General features: G+C 44.7%; 1 protein-coding gene across 1 annotated transcript; it reads left to right on the forward strand.

Annotated features, from left to right (window-relative positions):
• Positions 1–13,203: 13,203 nt before the first annotated feature.
• On the forward strand, positions 13,204–13,884 carry DNAJB8 (DnaJ heat shock protein family (Hsp40) member B8). Its single transcript, XM_066616911.1, has one exon. It carries the CDS (start codon positions 13,204–13,206, stop codon positions 13,882–13,884), a length of 681 nt encoding a protein of 226 aa, XP_066473008.1.
• The last annotated feature ends 5,917 nt before the right edge of the window (positions 13,885–19,801 follow it).

A 19,801-nucleotide genomic window follows, 5' to 3' on the forward strand; every position in this document is an offset into this window, starting at 1 on the left:
AGGGGAGATAAAAGGAGACTTAGAGATGGCAGAGAAATTAAATGAGTTCTTTGCATCTGTCTTCACGGCAGAAGACCTCGGGCAGATACCGCTGCCCGAACGGCCCCTCCTAACCGAGGAGTTAAGTCAGATAGAGGTTAAAAGAGAAGATGTTTCAGACCTCATTGATAAATTAAAGATCAATAAGTCACCGGGCCCTGATGGCATACACCCAAGGGTTATTAAGGAATTGAAGAATGAAGTTGCAGATCTCTTGACTAAGGTATGCAACTTGTCCCTCAAAACGGCCACAGTACCAGAAGATTGGAGGATAGCGAATGTCACGCCTATTTTTAAAAAGGGAAAGAGGGGGGACCCGGGAAACTATAGGCCGGTCAGCCTAACATCCATACCGGGTAAGATGGTGGAATGCCTCATCAAAGATAGGATCTCAAAACACATAGATGAACAGGCCTTGCTGAGGGAGAGTCAGCATGGCTTCTGTAAGGGTAAGTCTTGCCTCACAAACCTTATAGAATTCTTTGAAAAGGTCAACAGGCATGTGGATGCGGGAGAACCCGTGGACATTATATATCTGGACTTTCAGAAGGCGTTTGACACGGTCCCTCACCAAAGGCTACTGAAAAAACTCCACAGTCAGGGAATTAGAGGACAGGTCCTCTCGTGGATTGAGAACTGGTTGGAGGCCAGGAAGCAGAGAGTGGGTGTCAATGGGCAATTTTCACAATGGAGAGAGGTGAAAAGCGGTGTGCCCCAAGGATCTGTCCTGGGACCGGTGCTTTTCAACCTCTTCATAAATGACCTGGAGACAGGGTTGAGCAGTGAAGTGGCTAAGTTTGCAGACGACACCAAACTTTTCCGAGTGGTAAAGACCAGAAGTGATTGTGAGGAGCTCCAGAAGGATCTCTCCAGACTGGCAGAATGGGCAGCAAAATGGCAGATGCGCTTCAATGTCAGTAAGTGTAAAGTCATGCACATTGGGGCAAAAAATCAAAACTTTAGATATAGGCTGATGGGTTCTGAGCTGTCTGTGACAGATCAGGAGAGAGATCTTGGGGTGGTGGTGGACAGGTCGATGAAAGTGTCGACCCAATGTGCGGCGGCAGTGAAGAAGGCCAATTCTATGCTTGGGATCATTAGGAAGGGTATTGAGAACAAAACGGCTAGTATTATAATGCCGTTGTACAAATCGATGGTAAGGCCACACCTGGAGTATTGTGTCCAGTTCTGGTCGCCGCATCTCAAAAAAGACATAGTGGAAATGGAAAAGGTGCAAAAGAGAGCGACTAAGCTGATTACGGGGCTGGGGCACCTTCCTTATGAGGAAAGGCTACGGCGTTTGGGCCTCTTCAGCCTAGAAAAGAGACGCTTGAGGGGGGACATGATTGAGACATACAAAATTATGCAGGGGATGGACAGAGTGGATAGGGAGATGCTCTTTACACTCTCACATAATACCAGAACCAGGGGACATCCACTAAAATTGAGTGTTGGGCGGGTTAGGACAGACAAAAGAAAATATTTCTTTACTCAGCGTGTGGTCGGTCTGTGGAACTCCTTGCCACAGGATGTGGTGCTGGCGTCTAGCCTAGACGCCTTTAAAAGGGGATTGGACGAGTTTCTGGAGGAAAAATCCATTATGGGGTACAAGCCATGATGTGTATGCGCAACCTCCTGATTTTAGGAATGGGTTAAGTCAGAATGCCAGATGTAGGGGAGAGCACCAGGACGAGGTCTCTTGTTATCTGGTGTGCTCCCTGGGGCATTTGGTGGGCCGCTGTGAGATACAGGAAGCTGGACTAGATGGGCCTATGGCCTGATCCAGTGGGGCTGTTCTTATGTTCTTATGTTCTGCTCCATTGCCCTCTTCCTTTTCCTAGCCAAGAAATGGGAGAAGGGGGTGCAGCTGTAAAGTGAGTAGATGGGCAGAGGTGAGCACCCCAACCAATCTACTGCCTGCCTGCTGCTACAGTTGGCCTCATAGATGGGCCAACACTGAGTAGAAGCTTGACAGTTGACAGGATCTGGCTTCTTCAAGTCGAACTTCTGGTCTGGCTTCCAGCCTACAACTGTGATCTTCATGTCACACTGAACTTGACGTCGCTTTGTCACCCTTTGTGACAAAGGGGATTTGTGGCGGCTTTGCTTTCCCTTATCCTCACTGGAAGACAACTTCAATCACAGTTAATTCACAGAATGCATGGCACAGAATACAGAGAGACTCTGCCCCGCTATCCACAGATGTGGTGGTGACAGGACCAGCATTCATATCATTCAAGCCCGGGCTATTCAATGTTCACAGCTGCAAAAACAGCAGACAAACTCTTGACCTCCAAAACAAAACACTAGCCATATTAATTCCCATGATTGTCACTTATTCCATCCTCATCCTCACTGGCTTGGCTAGGTAGAGATCAGGTTCCACAGGGAAAAATCACATCTGATGTTGGTACTCTTCTTTCTGCTTTTTGTTATGGGGTTGTGCTAGTTTATCTTTATTTTTTCCATCCTTGTCACTTAATCAGTAGAAAAATCAGCTGCAAGGAGAACAATATCAAGAATATCCTATGCTCCAAATGTTTCTAATGTTGAACAAGTTTAATGTTTCAAGCCGTAGGCTGTTCATCATGGGTTCACACAACTAAAAATACACAAACAATTTGGGCAACATCATCATTATTTTTTTTTTTACAGACCGTTTATTCTGTACAATCAATTAGTATTCAGAGAAGTATAATGTATACAAAAAACCTGAAACCCATTGACATAATTCTAAAAATATTTCTCTTTTGTGGATACTTTCTATTTGTATGGAATGCAGAGGTCTTATATCATGCACTGAGTTGTCCAAACCTTTTGTACCTTTTTTAAAAAGTTGTAGTAAGAACTGGATGTCTTTGATACAAATGTGATCCCAAGGAGACTATAAAGTGTACAGAAAATAAACAACTCTAGTCCCCACCAGCCTGCACAATGCTAGGTCGGGCGGAGCAGCCAGAAGGCCTGGGAGAGGTAAGTAAAAATCATCTTTACTTACCCTCCCATAATCCATCTCTCCCGCCAATGGGTCTTCATGGACCTATGCCAGTCATTTAGGTGGCTTAAATCCAAGGAGCTTCAGGGGGCATGTTTACTGGCAAAAGGGGGATAGGGTTGTGTGCTGCTGCTGTTGAGATCCACCCCAGTTCAGCCCACTTTCTGTCGTCGTCGTCCCCCCGCAGCCATCCCTGAATAGCTTCTGCAGCCACCTTATCTGCTGCGGTGCAGGCTGGGTGAGCTGGTGGCCCATGAGATGGGTGAGCTGGTGGCCCAGCTCTAGCCATTGATACTCTGAAGCACATGACAATAGTGCAGCGTTTGTGGCACTGGACCCTGAATAAGATGGCAAGGCTGCAATTCAGTATGCACTTTTTCCTGTTCAGCTCAATGAGACTTCTGAGTAAACATGCATAGGATTGTGCCTGTATCTGACTGAGTAATATGAATTCCATTTTCAAGCAGCTGTGTTGGTCAGGATGTCGTCACCTGAAGAAAGGCAGTACATCCTCAGACACACCAGATCTCCGATTGCTTCACTAGGTTGAAACATTTTCTGTATGACTTGGGCTGAGAAGTGCTGATCATTTTTGGAAAGAGTTGAAAGCATTTTGAGAGAAGTGTCACTTTCCATGTTGTATGTAGAGATTTCTTTTGTCCCACTATCACCTCTGGTTAAACATGTTTTGAAGGCTATTGAGGCAGGACAGAAACCTGCAATACCTGTTTAGCAGAGGCAAAATTAGAATGAGTGGATGCATCAGAACCAGCAATCCTCCTTTCAAAGCACTTGCAACTGTCTGAAAAAAATGATCATCAGCTTTATAGTCTCTTTTATATCAGATCTGGGTGTGGCATCAACTTCTCTTGTGGCCTCCCATGGTTCAAAAACAGTAGCAAGCTTTAAAGGCTTGCCAAATGGTCGACTTGCTTGACATTTATCTTTTTGAATCATAAAATTGTACCTGTGCAGCTGTTTGCATTTGTTATTTTGCAGGCAAATTGGGTCGTGTCACTTACGCTCCCTATGCAATGCATTACAGAGCACCAACCATCAGCAAGCCCCTCTTCGCAACCCTAGACTTTGGCTGTTCTCTGCACAGAGCACAATCACCAAACAAAGATCCCCTTCAGAAAGGCAGGAAAAGGTTCTAGTGCAACATCCCCATAAGGGTTGGTGGTTGTGGAGAGGCAGGGTGGGGGTGAAGAATTTGGTGACAGTTTGACTGGCAGAGTGAAGTGTGACCCTTGTTTGTTTGGACAGTCAAAGTACTTAGAGCAAATGTCTCAAACGCATGTTGTTTTAGATAAAAGAATCCAGGCCTTGTTGTGGGATTAATGGGCTGCCCATAAACCTTTCTCTGTGTGACCCTATTGCCGCCCTCCCCCTTTCTAAGCACAAGAAAAACAAATTGCCAACCCTCTCTCCAAAAAAGGCATAGGACGTTCTGAAGTGGTTCACAGCTTGGAAAGAAAATCTCAAGTCAGAGTAAAGGAGTTTATAGAAAGTATCAGCCTAGAGGGGTCGGCATTTGGCGGCAAACTTGTTATTAATATTTATCATCATCATTATTTTAAATATATATATCTGATGTAAGGGCCCAGAGTGATGTACAGAGGCTAAAAATGCAGTAAAAACTATTTTAAAAGTCATAATCGTAAAAAAATATCATCAGAAGAAAGAGATGTGATGTGACTGATGTGTAATCGGGTCTCCGGATGTTTTTTATTTTCTTAAAAGCAGCAGGGAGATGGAAAGTTTTGATAGGATCTGCAGTTTTATAGGGAGAGGAAGGTAATCAGTTCTCTTGTCCCATTTTCCCAAAGGAACTTCCCCCTACCCCAAAAATTGTTGCTAGCTGTGTATGGAGAAAAAAGCAGGTTCAAGAGGTAGCTGTATGCCTTGCCTTTAGCAGCTCATAGCAGCCTGAGCAGGGGTGATTTCTAATCAGGGAAATGACACTGGGCAAAAGAGATAAAAACCCTCCCTCCCCCAGGACTGTGGCTTCAATTGCCGCCCTCATCCATGGCTTCTTTTAGGAAAAAGATGCTGGGAAATCCAATCATGGGCTGCCGACATCACCTTTTGTTTGACTCTAAGGCACAGACCAAATGTGCACACAGCTATGTGGAAATGAGCATTTCCCGTGGAAAAAAACCAATCAATCAATCAATCAATCAATCAATCAATCAATCAATCAAACCTTTATTACAGTCACAGACCAGCGAAGAACAAAATCAGTACTCAGTGGCGTCACTAGGGCTCGCGTCACCCGGTACGGGATGCCAGCGCATCACCCCCCATGCAGTGGGCGGGGCAACACCCCAGGTGGTGGGCGTAGTGATGAACCATCACTCCGCGCCCACTGGTTTTTGGGCTGTACCTTTTGATAGAACAAAGATAGAACACATTCTGCATGAAATTATGCATTGATTGATATATAACATGCTGGTGTTATTCCTCCAAACTGTAATTTTAGTGATTTTGGTCACTAGTGGTGTCACACCCCCTCCCAGGGGGTCAACTTACTAACACCTTATTGCAGCAGTTCTCAGATTTTTAGCACTGGAACCCACTTTTTAGAATGACAGTCTTTCCAAGACCCACCAGAAGTGATGTCATGGTGCAAGTGACATCATCAGGCAAATTAAAATAAATAAGAATAAATAATTAAAGTAAAACAATTAAATAAACAGAAGCCAGCCCTGTTCCACCAAGTGAATGTCCTCTGTAGCCTGCCTGCAATAGCATCCCCCTCCAAAACCAGTAAGGTTTTCAGACCTACCCAGTGCCCATTTCAATTTAAGAACTTCTGTTTAAACCATAACGCTGTCAGGATCCACCTGGCTTTGCAAGTCTTAAAAAAGTTCACCTTATCAGCTGAAGCCTCCATTTTGATCCTTTTTAGTGGGAGGGGGAAGCTGCCTTCTGGAGCATTTGTTGAGCTCCAGTTCCATCAGATCAGGACCATTCTGGTGGCTTCACATTCCCCTTTGCCTGGCCTGACCACCAGCCAAGGCACGTTTGCTTACTCATGAGTAAACACGACCATGAAGCTTAGTTTTGCTTTCCATAGGGCTCAATACATTTGTCTGCTTGGAGGGAGGGACTTCCTTCTCAGGTGTTTTTTTGGGCTGCATTCATTGGATCAGGACCATTCCGGTATCACTGGATTCCTTTCAGCCTGCCCTTTCCGATGGACTAAGGCAAGTTCACCTACTTGCAAGTAAACACGCGATACGGCTCAGTTTCACTTTCCATAGGGCTCCATGCATTTTTTGTTCTCTGTTTTTTGGCCATAACTTTTGATAGAAAGGAGATATTTCACTCTGGTGTTTTGCATTGCATTCCGCTCGAAATTCTGCATCCAATGGTATATAACATGATGAGGTTACTCCTCACCACCATGATTTTAGCGCATCACCCCCCAAGTGCGCATCACCCCCCTGTGTGTGTCACCTGGTGCAGTCCGCACCCCCCGCACCGCCTAGCAATGCCACTGTCAGTACTACCACTACGTAATCAGCTGCATGGAAAAACTGTACGTTTGGATGCAAAACCTATGTGGGTTTCTTTATCCGGTATGTTTTTCATTTTTTACTCTGTGAGTTCCAAATCGTCCACATGGGTTTTGAATGTATGGTTGCAAAACTCATGTGGTTGTGGACATCTGAGAGTTTTGAGTCCCCAGGAGAGGTGAGAAGATGAGACACTATCTCATGGTGAAAACCTCCTTCACCAGTGCTTGTAATCTCGCCTTTGGCTTTCAAAGGCATTTGTCTCCACTCCTTCCTTGTGGTGAGGAGCAAAAGCCGCAAAGCGAACCTAGCTTGAATTTTAGCTTATCTTTGAATTGACTAATGATCAAGGAAACAGGTATTCAAACTGTTCCAGCTACTCCTGTCAACAGTGAGGGGCTTCCTAACCATCCAAGGAATCTTTCATGGAATGAGAACCTGAGAACTCTTCATAGATATTTGGTAGAAAGTAGCTGTCCATGCAGCTCTCATCAGACACTACTAAAATGTGGAGCAGTTTCACTACATTTTGAAGAAGCTCAGAGCCATGGGCTACCAGAGAGTCCTTAACACATTTCAGATTTCTTTCAGAACCTTTATTAACAGGTAACATGGCAGTATACTGAAAAATAAAACCTGGTTTAAAAAAAAAAGCCCTCTCTATTTGAGCCACTGCTTAATCCAGTATTTCCCTGCTGAAGTAACTGCAGAGTCACTGATCTTATTTGCAGCTACCTCCTACTCTCTGTCTCTAAAGTAGGCTGTGGGCAGAAGCACAGGGCTGCTACCATTCTCAACTGCAGTAGATGGCTCCAGGTTCAGCAGAACCTCAAAGGGGCAGAAATTACTCAGGATGCAGCACATTGTCACCACCACTGCATCCAGTCATTTGTCACAGTTCATACTTTCAAGCAGACTCATCCAATGTCTGTTTAATCGCCCAAAGTCCCTCTCCACCAACAGCCTGCACTGGCTGAAGATGTAGTTGAAGTGGTCTGGCTTTGGGATGGCTAGGGCTTCATATGCCCTGGTTGCAGTGATAAGGCAGCATCCTTGATGAGCATAGTGGGATACCAACCTCATTTACCTCCTCCTTCACACCGAGTGCTCAGGTATCCTCCTCCATCCTCTCGAACAGGGGGACATCCTCAGAATCCTGGCTTCATGGCATCCGCTGGGTGCCCCTGCAAAAACATCCAGGAACATTGCCCTAGAGTCCACCACTACCTGAAGCATGGTTTGGTTATAGCTCTTGTGGTTTGGGTAACTGATCCCCATTGCTCAGATACAGGCTTGGGATGTGGCTTCACCCAGGACGTCAATCCAACTAATGAACCCTTTAGCATGAAACCCTCAAAGACCAGTTGAGTTTTGCTGAATTCTATGACCAACCCCAGCATGATTGCCTTGCAAACCTCTACAAAGGGCAGTCGTTGTGGAAATACTGACTGTGCACAGTACTGACAGTGTCCTGCAATTAGCATCTGACGCTGATCTAAAAAATGGTCATACTTACTCATTTTTCAGGGGTGATCAGCTCCCATGTCAGGGTGAATTTTGGGTAAGTTGCATCCTTACCTTTTCCATGTTTCCAATTGGGTTTCTTGCCTATTTGGAGCAGCTTGGATCAATTCTAACCGCAGCAATCAAAGTTATGGAGGGCAACAATGCCAGGGATTGCACCATCTGCCCTGGCAGGCCTCAACTCCTGCAATCTCACCAGGTGCCAATACATTGATGCCCACTTTCCCCATCAGATGAGGATGGTGGTAACAATGAGGGACACTGAGGGAGTGGGCAGCCAAAAGGTTCATTATGCAGACTTGCTGATGAGCTCATGCACAAGAATGGTTTGGGTACGGCCCCAAAGCACCCTTTAGGGGGAAACTAATGTGCTCGAGGCAAGGGCAGATCAGTGTTTGTTTTTTTTTGGGGGGGGGGGGATGAGCACTACCTTAACTCCAGAGCCCAGGTCAACCTGTTGGGTAGACCTGGGCTCCTAGTCAGACTTGGTGCTCAGGTCTACCTGCTGGGTAGACATGGGCTCCCTGTTGAACTTCTGACCTTCATGGCCAAGAGTTGCTGGGCTCCCACCCAGACTTGGAGCCCAGATCTACCTGCCGAGTAGATCGGAGTAGTTGAGCTCCCATTCCAATTTGGCTCCATCAGACACCCTGCCCAGTTGGCCTTCTCCTTTTGCCCAACTTTGCTCCCTATCCCAGTGGGCACCCTTCCCTGCTGGTGTGAGAGTTGGGGGGGGCATGCACCCATGTCCCCCCTTTTTATCTGCCCCTAGCTTCAGGGCTGGGTTGATGTCCAGTGGAAAGGCTGCCACTGCATGTTTTGATCCCCTTTCATGAAACCCCTGGATTAGGATGAATGTGTGCTTGCAAATCCCACATGGGCTGGCACTCATGGAGTTGACTCACAGTTGCATTTTCCCAAGGAATAACTGCATGTCTGGCAAGAAACTAAACATCTCTAAAGGCCTGATGGGACAGGTAGGCATCTGCAGTGGAGTAGGCAGTGGTAGGCAGTGGTCCGTCTACAGAAGCAGGCCACTGGTGAAATGTGAAGCTACACATCCCCAGAAAAGTCAGTTGTAGAGGGGGATCGTCCAAGTGTCAACTGCCAACATGATATGGTTCCGCTTTGGTGTGGCAGTTCCCAGTTGAAATGCAAAAAGTGGCTGATGGTGGGTCATAAACTCAGGGTGTGTTCCTATGCACACTTTCCCGGGGGTAAATCCCAATGAAGACAAGGGGACTTACTTTTGAGTAGACATGCATAGGATTGTGCTGTCAGTCTACTTCCAACAACAAGACTTGCAACAGCTGAAGTTGGGCATGGAGAGCAGCCCTCTGGAGACCTCTACATACTCCTTATCCTGGAGAAGATGATCATATTGACCACATGTCCAGGGTGGATGGGTGAGGTCCACAGTAATTCTGTCCATCTGGCATTCTGGAAGAGAAATCTAAGTAAGGGGAGAGGTGGAGGTAGAGTCGAAAGCTCCAAGGATAATAAGCGCCATTAAGGTTAGCCTGTCTCATGATTGTTTCTTATTAAAAAGAGACTGTGCTTTATCTGTGCAGGATATGCTGTTCGGATGAGGGAATTAGCGGAACGACTGCCTCCATATCATCTAATTAGTAAAAATGTTGATAAGCAGATACAATCACATATGATTAGGATCCTTTTTAAAAGCCACTCCATTAATTAAATAGACAGAGAGGCCGCCTCCAACCCTCGCATGCCACTGATTAGAATACAAATATTTACACTAATCTCACCTCCATCAGTCAGGGGACACTTTTGAGTATTTTCAGTGACATCTGATTACTATTGATTTTCATCCCCAATGTCAGGCCATTTTGTTAGTATCTGAAAGTGCTGCCTTCAGTTTCGGATGCTTTAAATCATGTTAAGGGTTTATCTTAATGACGCTGCTGATAACCACTGCTCAGGTCACTCGTACTTTCTCTTCAAAGAACACAGCCCAGGCTGGTTTTTATTGTTTGTACTTGAGATTTCAGATACGAAAAACATTTCTCATTTCAAAGCCTCGGTTTCTAGGGATGGGGCTGCCTCACTAGTTTGTATGTCTAGTTATTTCATGTGGGCATCTTTCTTTTTCCACTCTCTGTTTCCTTGGGTGCGCTCTCTCACACATGGTCTGTTGCGTGAGTCCTTACGGCTTACACGATATTAGCATTCAGACTGCTGATAATCCCTGGTGCCTGCTGTAGGCCCTTGAGAAGAGGCAGTGATCAGCTCTCACGGAGATTCAAGAGGAACAGAAAATACGCATGCACATATGGGTGGACACAACCACATTCACACAAGCATGCAGGCACACACACACACATCAACATTTCAGACTAATCAGTGAGCCAAACCTCAGAAAGACTATCTAAGTAACAAGCAAATCTATTGGTGCAGCCAGACAGCAGGATCTTAGTCAGCAGGACCAGACAGCGGCCAGACCTTGCAGGCCCTGTATGATGGCCTTCCATCCCACATCACAACCACTTTGCCTGGGGAGCCCAGCAGTGAGTCTGCTCCACCTGGTTGCTGCCTCATCCTCTTCTTGCTTGCTGACCTTGTACAGCAAATGAAAGAAGGGGAGCTTACATCCAGCATCAGTGAGGAAGGATGTGGTGGTGGAGCTGGAGGAGGAGGTAGGAGCGGCTGCTGTGATCCCATTCCACAATCACCTCTTTCATTTCTTCAGGGGCCAAGTGGAGAAGATCTTGGGCAAAGGACTCCCAAGAGACACCCTGTCCAGTCAGTTGTGAAGATGTGACAGGAGGAGGAAAAGGCAGAGTCGAAAGAGGCTTGCACACAAGACTGTAGAAAATAAATAACAGGTACACCTCTGGCTCATACCTACCTGAACCCATCAATTCACATCCACATTCTGCAGGAAGTCTGGAATCAGCACAGCAGGAGTCTTGCAGTGGGACAAATGTATTTCTTTTAGATGATGCCCTCTTTGTCGGCTTCCCACTGTTGCGGTTCACTGTGTAAGTTTATTTCTGTATTTCGCATTTAGCATATAATACATGAACTTATATATCAATTAGTCTAGGTCAAATGTCAATGTCCAGTTCGTCCAGCCATTCAAAGACAGAGTTGCCTTCATTGAAAAAGTCAGACCGTGGGCCAGTGTACGCCCTTAGTTTGCAGCCAGACACAATGTGGTATATGGTTTAGCGGGAGAACCCACAGTAACACTGTGGGTTAGATACTAGCCCCCATTTAAACATTGAGTCCTGACTAACACCATGTAGGGTACGGATCCTGTTCAAAGTCTTCCAGTGCTGGCGAGGTAAGTTGAAACCTGGCACCTTAAGTGTAGGATTGTCTCTATATCTACCCGTTTATGGGCGTTCAACTGCCCATTGAGCTTTCAATTGGGCGTTGATGTTAAAATTGTTGTGCGAGTGCCAGAGAAGGCTTCCTGGATTTAAGCCTACTGATTAATAGATGAGGAAGATTGGCATGTACTGGTAAAAGTGGGTTGTTGGTGATTTTTCTATATTCTTTCACTAAAGCCTCTTGTCTCCATAGGGCTGGTGGTGCTATGTGGCTCAAAACAGGGAGCTAACAGACAGGAGTGGGGCTTATACAGCCGCTTATGATCCTCATGGTTTCATTTAATCTGGCATCAATCTTGCTAGTATGACAGCTGTTAAGCCATACTGGAGCACAGTATTCTGCTGTGGAGTAGATCAATCCTAATGCTGATGTTCTGAGAGTAGTGGCTGAAGCTCCCCATCTGTGTAAGTGCTGTGGACAACACATGGGATCATTTGGGCATGTCCTAAGTCAGTGGTCCTCAAACCTTTAGAGTCCCTAGAGGCTGCTGCCTGATTTATAAATGCCAAGAGGTGTGGCTATAATAGTGATTGGGCAGCAGTGCTCCCCCCACAATAGCAGCTTGATTAGCCCTTGATGCACATAGCCTAACCTGCCCTGTCGGTTTCGCACCAGTTTGAGAACCACTCTCCAAAGGTATTGCCCAACATTAAATGTTAGTGTTGGGGAATTGTCAGAGATGAACAACAGTGCTGAAAGAACTCAGAGCTGGAATTATATCATTCCCCTTGAATGGTTTCCAGCCACTCAGCTATCAAAGTCAGTATGATCAGCCCCCAGGATGCCTGTGCTTGAAAGCCCTGACCATTTGTTATTCTTTTAGACAATGCCATTTTTATATGACAGGCCCTTTGGTGACCCATGTGGTCCGAATTTAATAAAATCTGAAGTTGAGACATTCTCATTTGACCACTGGTGTTTGATTTTTCACAGAGAATAGATTTCTCAATATCTATGACAGCTAAGTGAATCCTCCATATTTGTATACCAAATTCTGGAAGCAACATAAGATAGCTCACTATCATACTTTGCTGTTTTGATTCCCAGCAATATCTGGTACCAGTACCTAGCTGGCCATGTCAGAAGGCTGAACTAAATGAGCCTTGTTCTGTTCAGCGCAAATTGCCAGGAATTTCAGTTCCCACAATTTATGTCAATTTATGCATTCATACATAATGGTATTTACGTAATGGTGAATGGCATTTCATCAAGTGAAATAAAGGTCTTTTCAGATGATGTTGGAAATGTGCAATAGTTATGATCCATATGATGAGGCATATAACCAAGGAGAGTCAGAATGGTATCATAGTTGTCAATGCTGGATGCCCTGTATTGAGACTAGCAAGACTGTTCTGGAAATTAAGCCTCTTCCAAAAAATCTGTAGTCTAAGACACCTGCAACAAGTTGCATCACATGTGTGAAATATGACCTTTCAAGGGAGCTCATTCCATAACAATTTACACCACAATCCCACCAATAGGATAGTAGCATGCCTCACATGAGCTCAGAAGTCAGCGGTGTGCTGATTGGTAGAGATGCCTCTGACCTCACAATACTACTGAGCAGCAAGTGCCTTGAAATCAAACAATCTGAGCAACCAGCCTTTCTCTTTCCCTTTGGCACCAAAACCGTTACCATTGGGCTGTGAGGAAAGAAGTGCCACAACCGAAACAACAGGATCCAATCAATCCAAACCACATAGGACCTTGTGTCCCCAAGGAAGATCAAGCAAATCATCTCCAAGTCCATCAATCTTTTTCTTTGGGATGGTTAATTATTACGAAGTCCTGGGACTGCATCAAAATGCCTCGCAAGAAGACATTAAAAAGGCCTACCGCAAGCTGGCATTGAAGTGGCACCCTGACAAGAACCCTTATCAGAAAGAAGAAGCAGAGAAGAAGTTCAAAGCGGTTGCTGAGGCCTATGAAGTTCTGTCAGATCCTCAAAAACGCTCTCTCTATGACAGGCCTGTCAAAGAACCACGGCACAGAGGGAGAGGAGCAACTGGAGGTTTCACCCACAGCCCATTTGATTTTGACTTTGTGTTCCGCAGTCCTGAGGAAATCTTCCGGGAGTTCTTTGGAGGCATGGACATCTTTTCTCATGATTTCTTTGATAACCAGTTTGATGATGACAACAATGAAGTGGAAAGCCGAAATGGCTTGCATGGACCCCTTGGTCTCTTCTCTGGATTTGGTGCCTTTGCCAACTTTGGATTCAATTCATTTGGCCCTGGCTTTCATACTATGGTCTCCAGTAGGTCCTTTGGAGATGATAGCAGTGGAGCACACAACTTCCGATCTGTCTCAACTTCTACTGAAGTGATCAATGGACGGAGAATCACCACACGGAAAATAATTGAGAATGGACAGGAAAGAGTTGAAGTTGAGGAAGATGGCCAACTGAAGTCCATAAGGGTAAACGGGAGAGAACAGTTGAAATGCTAAAGACTCTTCAAGTTTGCTCAAAAAGCAATAGTCAGCTGCTTGAACAATCTTAAATGGACTCGTGTTCCATAAACTGGAATCCAACTAATAAACTCCTTCACTGAGTTCAAGCTATGTTTGGTAAAGACGTCTGAATTACTTGAAATAATTTTACACCAATGCACTGATGCAGAGAAATGTAGTGTATATATTTATATATTTTTAGTAGCTCCCATATTGTATAGTGTGATCATGTCAGTATAAAAGGTCACTGAATGTACCTTTAAGGTTGTAAGCCTCAAAATGAGTGGTCACTTCAGTGAGATTTTGATGGGAATATTTTTTGAGTGAAAAGTTTGAAGACTTCATCTGAAACTGTGACCCACAATGGTCTGGTGCAAGTCAATAGAACTCAGGATGTATATGTGGTCACTGAGAGACCCTGAAATTTGGTAGCAGAAAGGAGTTTGCTTTGGACCTCAAGCTAGATTTCAGCTAAACATACTTTGGGAGAACCGTGTAAAAAGAACAGATGGCCTCAGTGACAGAATTAGCTTACTTCTTAACTACTTGTTGCCTTCGGTCTTGTTCAAACTTAGAATTTCTGCATACAGCTTTGGTGTAACACTGTTCAGAAAGAGGAAAATGCTTCTACAAAAAAAAAAAAAAGTAGCCTATTCTGATGATAAGCTCAGAACAATACTCCTGGGTGACATATTTATTTATTTATTTATTTATTTATTTATTTATTTATTTATACAGGTATTTATATACCGCCTTTCTTTGGTCGTCAGATTTCTCCTCAGACTTTAATCCAAGGCGGTTTACATAGGCAGGCTGTTCTAAACCCCCGTAGGGATTTTTACAATTGAATAGTTCTAGTCTTTCATAGAAGTCGTTGTTCTAGCTGGATTCCTTCCCGGTCTGGTCTCTGTCTGGCCCTTCGCCTCCCATGCTCCACTTGACGGAAACTCCTCTCTGCCACCGAGGGTCAGCTCATCAGTATATCAGCATGTCGTCAGTTCTCGGGTACTTCCGGTTGTTTCAAACTGGCAGCCTCAGATCTTCAGGCATACAAGGAGGCAGCAGCTCTACCAACTGAGCCAGACCTCCTGCCATAATAATAATAAGTTTTGAACAAAGATTAAAATATAATCTATGTCCAAATAATCACTTGGGGTTAGACTATAAAATAACTGCAAGAGGATATTATATAAGGAAAGAAGAATAACTGGAAAACATCAGAGGAGAAAGTAAGTTGTATTTGTTCGGAAGTGAAGAGTTTCTGTAGGAAATCTATTACAGTGATTTGAATGATGGAGCTGGGGCTAGATCAAGAGTTAAATGAAACAATAATGATTTGGATGTTCTCCTTACTCTTATTGTAAGCACAATAAACTTAATTTATTCAATAATATCCCTGTGCATAGATGAATGTGGGCTGCCCAGTATGGAGACCTGCTGAAGATCATCCAATGAGTTTTGTGGTTGAGCAGGAATATCAGCCCAGGGCTTTTTAGTCTTATTGCACTACATTGACTATACATCCCAACATCATGCACAAGCGTAAGGAACAGGCAGCACATTGTGGAAATAACAAAATCCTGTGAAATTGAAAGAGGATACTTCATGGGTTTATTTTTGAGTTCATTACTTGAATTCAAGAGGTCATGGATCAGTGGTAAAACAAATGGCTGGCATGCAGAAGGCCCTATATTCAGTCCCTGCATTTCCACATGCAACTATTGAAGATGGCAGGGCTAAGAAAAGTCTTTGCCAGGCACCCTGAAGAGTCACGGCTTGTTGCAGCAGAGAATGCTTGGCAAATAAAGATGGACCTAGGGTCTGATTCAGTATAAGATCTAGCTTCATATGCTCAACCTAGTGCTGTATAGATCTAGCAGTACATGAGCGATTGATTTCTGGATATAGAAAGTGATTTGCGTTAAATGATTTGAAAATAATTACAATAATAAAATATTCTGACTACAGATATTTAGACTTATTAATGCCTACGTTCACTAACATAAATAATCCTTGTTATCTTTCCGTGGGAAGGTTAGTGTCATTCCTGTTTTATTTTCTAGATTTGGTAAAAGGAGCACACAGGTTGAAGTGGAAATGTAGAATGCCTGGCCGTACTGAGGAAGTCATCATGTAGCCTTCCATTCTGGGCTTCAAAATCTACCCTGATATAAAGGTGGATAGTGACCAAGTATGAAGGATGTTGTAATGCTAAAGTAATATGAATGAAGGATTTGAGATTTTAAGAGGGAAACAGTTTTCCTAAGGGTCAAACCAGACATGTATGTAAATACAGTCTATAGAGCTGTGAATCCAACTGGGTGCTGCTTTTTTGCCAAAACCTACTGTGTGGGACAGTAGGCAGTCCTGATGAGGACTGTAGTGGGAGCATAGGACGAAGTTCACTCTTTCCCATCACACAATTTTCCGGTCAAAAACTAGCCCCCTGAAGTGGTGATTTGCTCCCAAAGCAGAAATTTGCTGCTTGATGTGGCTCACTGTGCTATTTTATAATAGGACCAGCCCTGACAGAAAACAAAGACAAATCATGATGCTTAGATAAGGCTGATGACAAGGTTTACTACTTTTGAAGATTTATTTCAAACCAACAGCATAATCCCAGAAAATTAGGGTCCATTCCTGTCCACAGGGGAGCAGCAGGTGCTAAATGCCTGCCACTGTATCCTGTGTGGGATACAAGAAGGTTGTAGGTCTCCTCAGGGGAAGAGGATATTTATCCCCTTACCCTGAGTAAATCCCCAGCCCGCTCAATGGGACTTCTCAGGTCTGCCCCTGCCTCTGCTGGTTCCACTCCCCCTCCTGGGCCGTCTTCCACCACTCTGCCCTCTATCCACCCTCTCTTCACCCTCCGTCCACCCCAAAACACCCTCCCTCCATCTTCCCCAAGCTTCCGCACCGCTCAGTACTTACCTCCTCATTGCCAGTGGTTGCCTCCTGCAGCAGCATTGACAGGGTGGTGCAAGCCTCTGTGCCAACCCTACTTACTCATTGGGTGGTGCAAACATGCCTTATGGCATGTTTGCTACACCCGCCATCTGTGCTGGGGCTGCAGTGCTGGTGGTAAGACAGCACAGGATCAGGCTGTCCAAAAGAGAAGGAGTTGGTGGTAGTCTAGGCAAGGAATGGCCACTAGAACTCATGCACAGTATCACAAGCTCTTTTGGAGTTTGTTGGCTTTGCACAATTATCAGGCCAAACCCATTCCTTTTGGAAGCCAGAAAAAGAATCTGCATTTAGATGGGTGTTCTTTGTATGTTTCCTACAGCATCTAAGTACAAAAAGGATCCTTATCACCATTTGACTTGAATGTGCTGTCACAATATGATAAATGACAGTGGAGACTGTTGGTACAATCCTATGGATGGCTGCAATCCTAAACATACTTTCCTGAGAGTAAGCCCCATTGAACAAAATAGGACTTACTTCTGGTTAGGTTTGTGCTCGATGTCTATTCAGAAGTAAGTTTCATTGTGTTCAATGAGACTTACTCCCAGGAAAGTATGTATAGGATTGCAACTTGTGACAGGATCATCACATAGCCTAGTTCAGTGTTCTTTTACCTTGGGGTCAGGACCCAAATGGCGTCACGGAACCTCAGTTATGGGGTCATGGCAAGACCACTGAACTAAAGCACCAGTAAAGGGAGAGGCATTTGGTGTACCCCTTCAGGTACCAGGAGACTGTGTCCCAGTCCTGCTCAGGTTCTTTGTGCTAAAATAGCTTTCAATTAGAGCTAGGCTTCATGGTAACTTTTTCTGCTCTGTCTAATAAGGATATTTGGTTACAGTGGACAATGTTGGAAGGGCATTACATGGGTGGAGAGTGGGTGTTGACCAGAATGGGAGCGGGCAGATACGGCCCAGGGAGGGTGTTAGGCTCGAGGGTGGGGTCACCTTCCTTCCTTCCTTCCTTCCTTCCTTCCTTCCTTCCTTCCTTCCTTCCTTCCTTCATTTGGGTTGTGGCATGAAAAAGGTTGAAAACCACTGTTCTAGTTCTTGAGAGGGCAGCCTTCCCCAAATCCACATTAAACTTCCTAAACAGTGAAAATTACACAAATGGGGTCTCAACGAATAGTCAGGAAAAGAGATTTTGGAGTTGTAGCATGGAGCTCACTGAGAATATCAATATAGTCTACAGCAGTTACAAAATAAAAAAACAGGCAAACTGTGCTGTCAGTTATAAAGAAAGGGACTGAAGATCAAATAGTGACTATGGTAATGCAGGTTGAATATTATGAACACTTATCCAAAGTGCTTGGGACCAGAAGTGTTTTGGATTTTGGATTTTTCAGGATTTTGGAATATTTGCAAAACATAATATCTCGGGGATGGGATGGAACTTATCTAAATGCATGTTAAAATCTTGGTCCCATGTGGGGCACCATCCTGCATACCCAAGGATCTTTCAACTAGAGATATGTGGGAATGAACATATCTGTGGGGTTGCAGTCAAAAAAGCAACCTGCTGTTGGCGTGGGCAGTTTGTACATGTGCTGTCCGCCCCGGTGTGGGTGAGACCCACGGCTCTCCTCTCCCCATCAACCTTTGGAAGGCCGCCTGCTTGATTCTGTGCCACCTTCTGCACCACCCACACTGCCTTCTGGGTCATAGCAGCCCAGTAGCCCAGCGCAGCTGACTTCCTCGGCTAGGTTGCACCCCAGCTTGCCTTGTGCTATGCTGGCCAGCGCCCTGTGACCCATTACATTTGGTCATATGTCAGCACTCAAAAAGTTACAGATTTCAGAGCATTCCGGTTTGGGGAATTTTGGATAAGGGATAATCAACGTACTTTTATTCAAATCTATCGCACAGCCACATTTGGAATATTATGTATGTTTCTTAAACACTATGTATAGTTCTAGCTGGCAGATATAAAAATGATATTGTGGAGATGGAAAGGTGTAGAATAGAACACGTAAAATGATCAAGGGGTTGGAACAGTATTTCTATAAGGAATGGCTAAAGGTTTAGGGGCTTTTCAGTTTAGGACGACAAAAAATATGTCTATGGGTGAATGGAGAAAGAAATTATTAACTGCTTTCTCATAATAGAAGAAGTTGGGGCCATCCATGAGCCAGATGTATAAGAAAACAACACTGACCAATGAATTTTATACCTGGAAGGAACTTCATAACAAAGCTCAAACCCCCTACCCAAAAGCTGTGTCCTGAAAACATAATAGCCCTGCAGGATTAGGCTAGATGCCATTTAGCCCAGCATTCAGCTTTCCACAGCAGCCAACCAGAAACTTCTGGAAACGCACAGCAGACTATGAAGACAACAGCTCTGTGCTACTGCTTATCCCCTGCAACTGGAATCCACAGGCAATGCAGCCTTCAGGTGCACAGGTCGGGTGCAGCCTTCATGACTAGTAGCCATTGATAACTTGGTCTATTTCCCTTTTAAAATCATCTAAGTAGTGGCCACCACCACACTCTGTGGCAGCAAATTCTAGCATTCATTATGCGATTGTCCACAGTGATTAATTCAGTGATGTGCAGTGTGATGTGCACAATGATGTGAAGTCATCTTCATAACCAGCCCCACAGTTGCTCAGCCTTTAAGGTACATGAACACCAGGAACCACAATGGTTATTAAGAATATATTCACAAGTATTCACACTTAGTCATATCTGTACACTTCACTCTGAAAAGATACACATTCAGAATGATGGTATCTTCGGTTGGACAAGTTTTGTCCAATAAAAGGGGAAAACTGTTTATCTAGTTTATCTCTTAACAAGACACTAAGAAAGAACATAAGAACAGCCCCACTGGATCAGGTCATAGGCCCATCTAGACCAGCTTCCTGTATCTCGCAGCGGCCCACCAAATGCCCCAGGGAGCACACCTGATAACAAGAGACCGGCATCCTGGTGCCCTCCCTTGCACTG

Source organism: Tiliqua scincoides, chromosome 2 (assembly GCF_035046505.1).
Source record: "Tiliqua scincoides isolate rTilSci1 chromosome 2, rTilSci1.hap2, whole genome shotgun sequence".
NCBI lineage: Eukaryota > Metazoa > Chordata > Lepidosauria > Squamata > Scincidae > Tiliqua > Tiliqua scincoides.

Excerpts from the sequence above, each read along its gene's own strand:
- DNAJB8 (XM_066616911.1), top strand. The coding sequence starts at position 13,204 with ATGGTTAATTATTACGAAGTCCTGGGACTGCATCAAAATGCCTCGCAA.